Raw genomic sequence first — 11,623 nt, forward strand, 5'->3', positions numbered from 1 at the left:
TGTTTAACAGAGCAAGGAAACTTTCACAGTATGTCTGATAATATTTTTTCTTCTAGGAAAATTTACTATTTATTATTTGTTTTATTTTGGCTAGAATAAAAGCAGTTTTTATTTTCATAATATATTTTAAGGTCAAACTTATTAGCCCCTTTAAGCTAGATTTTTTTTTCGATAGTCTACAGAACAAACCGTCATTATACAATAAATTGCCTAATTACCCTAACCTCCCTAGTTAACCTAATTAACCTAGTTAAGCCTTTAAATGTCACTTTAAGCTGTATAGAAGTGTCTTGAAAAATATCTAGTAAAATATTATTTACTGTCATCATGGCAAAGACGAAGTAAATCAGTTATTAGAAATGAGTTAATAAAACTATTATGTTTAAAAAATGTGTTGAAAAAATCTTCTCTCCATTAAACAAAAAAAAAAAACAACAACAACTCTGCACTATGCACTATGGTTTGTCCCATTTTTATATCATCATTTATTATAGTATTTTTTTTGTTTTAGTCTATTTGCTGATGCACTCATACTGTAGTAATAGTAAGAAATCTTGTGTATTTAGTCAATAAGTTATTATATCAATGTCATTTTATAATAGTTCACTAAAACTAGAAGTGAAAAAAAATACTCATTAAAACATTTGGTATTGAATTTAAGTATAATATCTGAAATAAAATACACACAATTTATATATATTTATATATATATATTTGTTTAGCTTGATATACTAAAATAACTAAAACTAGTGCTGGATTTGTGCAAAGATTAATCATGATTAATCGCATACAGAATAAAAGTTTGTTTTGATAATATATATGTGTGTGTATTTGTTATATTATTATTATTATTATTATTATTGTGTGTTTGTATGTATTTATTATGTATATGTGACACAAACATACATAGAAGCAAAACTTTGCAAAACAATTTTCTTACAAAGATAAGCCGTATTTAAATCGACATATAATTTGTGTCATATAGAGATGTTTTTTAAAATCCAAATATGAATAAACATTTTGTCAAATGTATGCATGCCGATAAATGTACAAGGTATTCTGGATGCGATTAATTGTGATGCCAGCACTATAATAAATAAATAATAAATACTATAAATACTACAATATAATAAGTATACGTTAACATTATATTGAATCATCTGATTATATTTTACACTAACCACAGACTTCAACTTTATATATACTGACTTCAGCTTTCTATATATACACACACACACACACACACACACACACACACACACACACACACACACACACACACACATATATGTATACATATATATATATATAAATATATATATATATATATATACACATACACATACACACACAGTTGAAGTCAGAATTATTAGACTCCCTTTGATTTTTGTTCTTTTTTTAATATTTGCCTAGTTATATTTAACAGAGCAAGGAAATTTTCACAGTATGTCTGATAATATTTTTTCTTCTGGAGAAAGTCTTATTTGTTTTTATTTCGGCTAGATTGAAAGCAGGTTTGAATTTTTTAAACACCATTTTAAGGAAAAAATTATTAGCCCCTTTAAGCAATACTTTTTTGATAGTCTACAGAACAAACCATTGTTATACAATAACTAACCTAATTAGCCTAACCTGCCTAGTTAACCTAATTACCCTAGTTAAGCCTTTAAATGCACTTTAAAGTGTATAGAAGTGTCTTGAACAATATCTAGTCAAATATTATTTACTGTCATCATGGCAAAGACGAAGTAAATCAGTTATTATAAATGAGTTATTAAAACTACTATGTTTAGAAATATGATGAAGAAATCTTCTCTCCGTTAAACAGAAATTGGGGAAAAAATAAACAGTGTAATAATTCAGGGGGGCTTTCAATTCTGACTTCAACTGTATAGTATGTGTATAGAAAAATCCATTTAAACTATCAAGTACAAACTATAATAGTATCTCAATGACACTAAAATAACACTCACTTTAATGTTAGTACAATAAAATAAACAAATAAATAACAAATTACAAACAGACCATCACTAAGACAAAATATATAAAGTTAATTTAAACTACCAAGTAAAAACTCGATTAGTATCTCAATGATCATAAAATATCACAAATTTTAATGTACAGTACCAATAATATGGATACAATAAAGGGTTTTCACAAAACAAAATTCAGTTAATGGCTATTTTCGATGAATGTATAAACAATAAAAAGCCCTTCTTTAAACTTCACAGAGGCAGAGAAGCGTTTGCGCATTTTCCAGCAGAATATGAAAACAGCACAGACGCTTCAGTCTCTGGAACAGGGATCAGCTGAGTACGGCATCACCAAGTTCAGCGACCTCACAGGTATGAGTATGGATTTATGAATCCAAATGATGAGGGAAAATACCAGTTAGTGAGGTGGTATAGCCAATTTTTAGAACGCCATCTATCCATTTTCCTTCGACTTAGTCCCTTTTTATCAGGGGTCACCACAGCGGAATGAACCTCCAACTATTCCAGCATATGTTTTACACAGCGGATGCCCTTCCAGCCGCAATCCAGTACTGGGAAACACCCATACACTCTTACATTAACACACACACACTCATATACTACAGCCAATTTTGTTTACCCAATTCACCAATAGTGCATGTCTTTGGACTGTGGGGGAAACCGGCGCACCTGAAGGAAACCATGCAAACAAAGGGAGAACATGCAAACTCCACACAGAAACACCAACTGACACAGCCGGGACAAACCAGCAGCATTCTTGCTGTGAGGCGACAGTTCTTACCACTGAGCCACCCCAATTTTAGAATGCCAAATACTTGTACATCTAATCTACTGCAAGCTTCTGAAAATGTGTACTGCTCATATTGATTTGTTCAGAGGATGAGTTCAGGATGATGTACCTCAACCCAATGCTGAGTCAGTGGAGTCTGAAGAAAGAGATGAAGCCTGCAATTCCAGCCAGCGCACCCGCTCCTGACACCTGGGACTGGAGGGACCACGGAGCAGTCAGTCCTGTGAAGAATCAGGTATGTCCGCACATATTAACCATGTAAACCATTCAGAATCAATCAATGAGTGTAATTAACGCCTTGTTCACACTTGTAGTTCGGTTCTCTAATGCAGTCAGTCCGGCATTTTTAAAAATCGCCATGAACAGTCCTAAAATGAGAAAAAAATGAAGGCCAGTGCATGATTTTGTTCTTTGTGAACCGATTGGATCTTTGGAAGATGGACGTTGCTATTAAATTAAAAGAAGATTGATGAATGAATAAAAGCAATGCAGAAATGTGACACACCTTAATAGACTGATTTCACGCGGCCGCCATTTTCAAAAGCGAAATCGAGGCTGCGGTGGGAAGAAAACCGGAAGTATCATTGGGAGTTACATAGGAATGTTGTGTAACTGGCTATATATCTTATCAGCGAAGATAAAGTGACACAGATTTATCATTTCTCCGCCTTCCGGGTAACCCGAAGGTCCGTTCTGAATGAATGGTGAATGTAAAAAGGGATATCAGAGCTCATTTTCAGCTAAGTTAAGGGAAATGGCACTAGTAAGCTAACGTTTTCTTTCCCAAACACACGTTTTAGATGCCATTCATCAAACTCGAGTTAATAAACTGATCCTTTTACTATATTAGACTTAAATGAATTAAAAGAAAAACCGTCAATTTCGTGCTAACATTTAAGGCAATGTTGATGGCTTTCTTAAAATAGCGCTGATTTGCCATTGTGGTCACGTGTTCAACAGAAATGATTGTGATTGGCCGAGAAGGTCATCAGTTCACCCACCGCTGTATACAGAGCACAAACACAGACGAGCCGAGCGATCTGCTTGATGACTCGACTGATCTTGACGGCTGCTTCGTGCTCCAGTCCGTGTGTCTGTGTTTGCACTGGGTGAAGAGCGGTAAACTGAGTGCAAACCAAACACAGATACACGGAGACGGAAGCGCGAAGCCGTGAAGATCAGTCGAGTCGAGACATCCGCGCTCAGCAGCGCTTCCATGTTAGCGGGAAATAGCCGGGTTTAAAACTTCAGTACCAGGACAACACTATCACAGACAACACGAGGGTGTGCTGCAGAGGACTGCGGTGTTTAACACTCACTGGGTTACATAGACTGAAGCAGGAACGCGTCCTCACGGTGTTTAACTAGTGCCATGAGCTGAAGCCTAGGAGGACACTTAAGCGTATCACTGAGATTGTGATGTTGTTTGATGCTAAATTGCTTTTAATTGTTTAAAATAAACTTAATAAAAATTATTAAAGTGATGGTTACACCATTTTCTGCATTTTGAAATCTCGGCAACAGCTGGAGGTTTGTAGTACACAGCATGTTACTGCAATGTTTACAGTGCTCGTCCTATACTTCCGGGTTTCTTCCCACCGCAGCCTCGCTTTGGTTCTTTAAAATGGCGGCCGCGTGAAATAAGTGTATAGCCTCATCCTAAATGACTGATAGCTCCGCCCTAAAGGTATTCCATGTGACCTGAAGTAAAGAAAATTGGTTTCGAGGGGGCAGGGAAGGTTATTGTGTTTGATAAAAGCCTGTGAGGGCAAATTAATTCATAACAAGCACTGTTTTATACATATAAAAATAAGGAGAGGCCAAAATAAAGGTACCAAAGAACAGAAATGGACTTTTATGATGTACACTTTGCAGCAGAACTTATCAAAATCTGAATAAGCTTGTATGTGATGATAAATTAAATGCTTATAAAATTAGTATCATGAAGAGCAATGTGTAAAGTGTGATATTTGTGATCAGTTTTGTTGTGCTTAATGTGTTACATGTTCTTTTACAGGGGATGTGTGGCTCTTGCTGGGCATTTTCTGTGACTGGAAACATCGAGGGACAGTGGTTTAAGAAAACTGGACAGCTGCTTTCTCTTTCTGAGCAGGGTATAAACAAAGTTTAGCTGCTAATGCACTTAAGAAGCTGAATGTGCTAGCTAAAGGCTAAACAAAAACATGAAACATGCTAATGGATGTTATCAGCAAGCTTTAACGTGCTATACTTGCTGGAAACATGCTAGTAACATTACAATTCATAATAGCCTTAGGTTGAAACAATGATGGAAATGTGCTAATTCATGTTAACAATTTGTTATCCAGGCTAAGAATCTGCTTGCAACATAGTGATTCAAGTTAACGATGTGTATGCTATATTGGAAACATTCTTAGAATGGGAACAAAATGGTAATCATGTTAGGAATGTGTTTGCAACATCAAATAATGGTAGCAGAATGCCATTTTATGCTAGCATATTGTTACATATGCAAAAACATTGCTAAATGCTAACAACATGTTCAATCTTGTAACCAATGTTGAATATGCTAAAACATGTTTAAAAATGCTAGCAACACATTCATTTATTCTAGTCATATATTAAACATGCTAACCATTCATGATCATGATGTGTTAAATGTCACTGAAAAACGAGCTTAAACCATCCTAAGCTGATCAGGCTAGTTTTAGCTGGTCACCCAAGCTGGTTTTAGCTGGCTTTCCAGGCTGGTCATAGCTGGTTTGTTAGGCTGGTTATAGAGGGGTTTTGGCCACTTTTTTGCTGGTCTTAGTTGATCAGGTTGGTCTTAGCTGGTTTGAGCTGGTCAAGCTGGTCTTGGCTGGTCAAGCTAGTTCTAGCTGGTTTTAGCTGATCAGGCTGGTTCTAGAGGCGTTTTTGCCACTTTTCAGCTGGTCTTAGTTGGTCAGGTTGGTCTTAGCTGGTCAAACTGGTCTTAGCTGTTCAAGCTAGTCTTAGCTGGTTTTAGCTGGTCAGGCTGGTTTTAGAGGGGTTTTTGCCACTTTTTAGCTGGTCTTAGTTGGTCAGGTTGGTCTTAGCTGGTTTGAGCTGGTCAAGCTGGTCTTAGCTGGTTTTAGCTGGTCAGGCTGGTTTTAGAGGGGTTTTGGCCACTTTTTAGCTGGTCTTAGTTATTCAGGTTGGTCTTAGTTGGTTTTAGCTGGTCAAGCTGGTCTTAGTTGGTTTTAGCTGGTCAGGCTGGTTTTAGCTTCAACCCTAATCAAACACACCTGAACAAGCTAATCAAGGTCTCACTATGTATACTTGAAACACCCAGGCAGGCAAGTTGGAGCTAAACCCTGCAGGGCACCGGACCTCCAGGAATGAGATTGTTGACCACTGCTATATGATGTTAACAAGCAGTGAACCCCGTTAGCAGTGTGCTAAATTTTAGCAAAATTCGAAAACTTGCTAACACCAGTAACAACTTGTTAAAACATGCTAACAAACATGCTAATACTATAAATAAACATGAAAGCATTGTTAAATCATACAGAAAATGTTCAGAAATATTCAACTAACATATGCTTGTATGTTGTAGTACTGTAAAGGCATGATAGCAACATAGTAAAACAGTTTATTCACATGTTAATAAAGATAGCATTGCTAAAATTGCTAATAACATCCTGTCAGCGTTCTAACATAATGTTAACATGATACAATCATTCTAAAAAGCTACAAGAATGTTTTTGTACCTTTTTTATCCATTTGTACTTTCTTAAATCAACATTTTTATTATCTCTCCCCTCTGTTTTTTATTACAACTTAAAAAATATATATGTAGCCAAAAAAACAACAACAATTTTGAACAATAGTGTGTTTCTTTCTTAGAAACAACTGATAAAGTGTGAGAAAACAAGCTAAGTTTTGTTCACACTGCATCATTTGAGATTTATTCATGTCCTTCATGAATAATATCAGATGAAGGCTGTGCTGTAGCATACACATGAAGTATTCTGAACCTAATTGATCAAAAATGTATATTCATTAGTTTGTACTCCTTCTCATCACAGAATTGGTGGACTGTGATAAGCTGGACCAGGCATGTGGAGGTGGGCTGCCATCTAACGCTTATGAAGCCATCGAAAACCTTGGTAAGGCATTTTTAAGCTATGTGGAATCTGTGAGACTGAATAAACGTGCCATTTAAATGTGCTTTCTTTCTTGCCTATGAAGGAGGTTTGGAGACTGAAACAGACTACAGCTACACTGGACACAAGCAGAGCTGTGATTTCTCCACAGGGAAAGTGGCCGCCTACATTAACAGCTCAGTGGAGCTGCCCAAAGACGAGAAGGGTGAGTGAAAACACGATATGTGTCAATAAACTTAATTAATTGAAGAACACATTAAATCAACACTGATAATGGGAATACCTGCACTAGAGAAAATGAACGCAGGAAATTGAAAATATCAAATATTTATATCAGAACGTCTGGAGAGAAATGTGAGCGATAAGTTAATCTTTCTTTAATGGGAATGTAGATTAATACTGCACACCAAGTGTTATAGAAATAAATATTATACCCATCAAATTTTGGGGATGGTATTATTTTCTATGGTATTCACTAAGGCTTTTATTTTAATAACAAATTAAAGCTAAATAATATATATATTATTATAATTTAATCATTTAGAATATCATTTATTTCTGTGATTTTAAGTTGAATTTTCAGCATTATTACTCCAGTCACATAATATCCTATGCCGTTTAGAATCTTACTGACCTTATACTTTTAAATAGTAGTGTATTTTTTAAATCTGTATTTTAATTCTTGTATTTTTATTTCTCCTTACCTTGCGTAGAGATTGCTGCTTTTCTGGCTGAGAATGGTCCGGTGTCTGCTGCCCTTAACGCTTTTGCCATGCAGGTAAATTGCTGTTGAATGCCTAAATATGTTATATATACACATTTAATATTAGGGTAAAAAATGAGACATTAATTACAAAAGTGATTGCTTTATAGGCACAGAAATCAATTATCTAATGGTTTAAATAATAATAAATAATATATATGAGCAATATCACACGAGTAGCAGTGCGATATGTCTGTATATAGGCACTGGTGGGAGGCATGCGTTGGCACGAGGCCGCAAGCCGAGTGCCTTAGTGCCCCCACCAGTAGCGATATACATCCATATCACACTGCTACAAGTGTGATATTGCGTTTATACAACAGTTTAGAGGCATGATTGTGTATATAAAAACAAAATCAAACATGGAGAGTCTCAAAAACCCTTTTGTTTGAGGAACTACTTTCTTCCGCCTTGGATTCAAATCATAAGCTGACAGTTAAACAGCTGAGCAAGCATCTTTTAACTTTAGATCTGTAGTGTCTGCTTTTTGCTGGCTGTATGTGGGCGGAGTAATACACAAAGGGTAAAGAGGCTGTACGGGTGCTGATATTGCTTAAATATATCACGGCTATCAGCCAATCAGATTCAAGAACCAGACAGAATTATTTTGCTGCGTAACCTACAACATACTTAATCTGTACTTGACTACATCATGATCTGTATATGTACTCAAAATATTTGAAAGACAATTTGGTAAAAGCTATTGCTTTAAAGGATAATGACAAAAATATTATTTAAGAAAAATACAGAAATAAATTGACTATTCTTTCACTCTTCACTGCTTTAAACCCTTTTTGTTTTCACCAATGACTATGATGTTCTGGGCAGAGTTTTGAGTTTGTAGTGCAAAACACAGTCTTGTCGTCGATTTCAGTTGTGAGAACAACAAATATTTACTTGACTTCTTGTTGATCATTTGGAAATGTGGCAGAATTCAGGGACAAATTCTTCAGCAGGAGAGCGCTCCTTCTCATACTTTAGCCTCCACCTCAAAGTTCCTGAAAGCAAAAAAGGTCAAGGTGCTCCAGGATTGGCCAGCCCAGTCACCAGACATAAATATTATTGAGCATGTCTGGGGTAAGATGAAGGAGGAGGTATTGAAGATGAAGTCAAAGAATCTTGATGAACTCTGGGAGTCCTGCAGGAACGCTTTCTTTGCCATTCCAGATGACTTTATTAATAAGTGATCTGAGTCATTTCAGAGATGTATGGATTCAGTCCTCCAAGCTTATGGGAGTCATACACAATATTCATTGTTTTTCCACTGCACCATGACTTTATTTTCTATACTGTACATTATTTCTGTTTAGTGACAAGACTTTTGTCTAAGCAAAGTCAGACCTTACTGTCTTAATTAAACAATAAAAAATCAAGGCCTGATCATATTTTATTTAGGTAAAATTAGCATAATCTAGAGGCCTTTGCCTTTCATATAAGCCACTTCTGATACCAAATGATCAACTAGAAGTCAAATTATTATTTGTTGTTCATAAAACTTGAATAGGTGACAAGACATTTGTCAGGTGGTGTAATAACGAATAAAATAAACAAGTTTAAAAGCAGCAGCACAAGTTTGCGATGCAAAAAAAAAAAAGTCTCAAATCTTTAAAAAAAGTCTCAATCATATAAGTTGTGCAAAATACATTCTAAAGTCTCTTTTGTTGCATTGCTGTTTAGTTCTACAGAAAAGGAGTTTCTCATCCTCTGAAGATCTTTTGCAACCCGAGGATGATTGATCACGCTGTGCTGCTTGTGGGATTCGGACAACGTGAGTTACATTCACTTAGGCCCCGTTTACACTAGTTCGTTTTAGTTTTAAAACGGCGTTTTAGAATGAAAACGATCCGCGTCCACACTAGCGTTTTACCCAGCGTTTCTGAACAGCTCTCTGTCCACACCGAAACACGCACTCTGGCATGCGCTGCAGCCTATCTACCCAGATGAGAGCTGTGTTTGTAGGATCTACCGCTGGATCTAATCTCACTATATTTGTTAAACGTGATATTTTAATCATCTTTATTTCTATATCTAACAACATTTACCCCGACTTTGGCTTTTTTAATCTATTACTTGTTCTCAGGTAACGTGTTTTGGCTGAGCGCAAAGATAAGTTAATAATTAATGTAACCACGTACATTCTGTATATCGAGTAATTGCTTGCCTTTATTTCCTATAATGTATAAACTTATTGTACGTTACACTTTTATAAAGGCCATTATCGAATATTAAAACTGATATTCAGCAAAAGAGAGGGTATGTTTCGGATTTTCACTGAAAATGAAAGGAGGCAGTAATGTTATAGCCTCCGTATTGTTATGAATACGCATACAGTGAAGATGACGCTCATATACGCAGCACAACGCCTCAACATTTCTGCTGTCTGTTAAGTTGCTAATATCAAAATGAAAATAGCAGCTCCTTATATCATGTTTTCATTTTATTATTAAGATATTGTGAAACAACGTAGCCAGGAGGATGTGAATAAGGTTATACAGTACACTGTTCCCTTTGAAGATTTACCCGTGTACTCGGGAGTTTGTTTTACATATCAAACTTGCGAAGTCTGAACTTACAAGGAGAGGATGCAGAACTTTAACTGTGTGTAGGCTACTTAATATTGAGGAAAATGCCCCAATCATAGAGGCGAATGTCGGCAGCCCCGCCTCCGTTTTCCCCCATCCACACTGAGACTGAGCAGCAGCGTTTTAGGATGAAAACGGCCTCTTCAGCGTTTTTAAAATGCTCCGTTTTCGGCGCTCGAAAACTCTGTCGTAGTGTGGACGGATGGCGTAACCGTAGAGTTACTAAAATGCATTAGTGTAAACGGGCCTTATACAGATTAGAACTTGAGGTGTTTAATAGTAAGGCAGGGCCGGAGCAAGCTGAACTGCCACTCTAGGCAGAGGACGATCACACCCCCCTTAACCCCAATGTGAAAACGAAAGTGACTGGTTATGAAAATGAAGTCAGGTGTCGCAGACCTCTTTTCTGCCGCCCTATGCGCGGATATAACTGAGGACGCGCGGGTGCTGTGGGAGGGAGGGAGGGAGGGAGGTGTCGCGGACACCGCGCTCTCTATTCTGCCGCCCTATGCGCGGATATAACTGAAGACACGCGGGTGTTGACAGAGGTGTCACTGACGCCGCCCTCTCTATTCTGTCGTCTATGCGCGAATATATCTGAGGACGCGGGTGGTGAGGGAGGTGTCGCGGACATAACTGAGGATGTGGGTGGTAAGGGAGGTATCGCGGACGCCCTCCTTTCTATACTGCCGCCCTATGCGGCTGCCTAGGTCGCCTCAATGGACACGCCGGCCCTGTAATAAGGCTATGCAAATGACCATTTCACAGAACAGCAGTATGGAGCTAGATTAGTCTCAATAATGATTCACAGACAAAAAAACACTGTGTACACATGCATCAAACCAAATTCATGTGCGTAAAATATTTAGATACATTTACAAAATCAATTCAGGGTGGCTCAGTGGTTATTCAGAAAGGGTGGCTTAGTTGTTAGCACTTGCCTCAGCAAGAAGGTCGCTGATTCGAGTCCTGGCTGAATCAGTTGGAATTTCTGTGTGGAGTTTGCATGTTCTCTCCATGTTCGCGTGGGTTTCCTCCTGGTTCTCCGGTTTCCGCCACAGCTCAAAGGCATGCCCTATAGGTGAACTGAATAAACTTAATTGGCCGTAGTGTTTGTGTGTGAATGTGTGTGTATGGATGTTTCCCAGTACTGGGTTGCAGCTGGATGGGCATCTGCTGTGTAAAACATATGCTGAGTAAGTTGGCGGTTTATTTCAATGTGACGACACCTGATGAATAAAGGGACTAAGCAGAAAGAAAACGAATGAATGAATATATTCCAATTTCCTTAATGAGCAAATTTCCCTGCATTATTCATAAATGAAACAGCTGTAACACAGAGCACAAACATTACACTCTCCAATCACAAGTATATGCTATATAAAATC

General features: G+C 37.2%; 1 protein-coding gene across 3 annotated transcripts in view; it reads left to right on the forward strand.

The window, feature by feature from the left end:
• ctsf (cathepsin F) overlaps window positions 1-11,623 on the forward strand; it is a 23,648-nt gene that overhangs the window by 7,859 nt on the left and 4,166 nt on the right. For 2 of the 3 annotated variants that reach the window (XM_005157153.5, NM_001077568.1), the window contains 7 exon segments: window positions 2,232-2,345; window positions 2,871-3,019; window positions 4,802-4,898; window positions 6,813-6,893; window positions 6,976-7,095; window positions 7,604-7,668; window positions 9,331-9,421. In XM_005157153.5, the coding sequence (XP_005157210.1) occupies window positions 2,232-2,345; window positions 2,871-3,019; window positions 4,802-4,898; window positions 6,813-6,893; window positions 6,976-7,095; window positions 7,604-7,668; window positions 9,331-9,421 (717 nt within the window). 3 annotated transcript variants of the gene reach the window in all.

The sequence above is a fragment of the Danio rerio genome, chromosome 14 (genome assembly GCF_049306965.1).
Source record: "Danio rerio strain Tuebingen ecotype United States chromosome 14, GRCz12tu, whole genome shotgun sequence".
Classification (NCBI taxonomy): domain Eukaryota; kingdom Metazoa; phylum Chordata; class Actinopteri; order Cypriniformes; family Danionidae; genus Danio; species Danio rerio.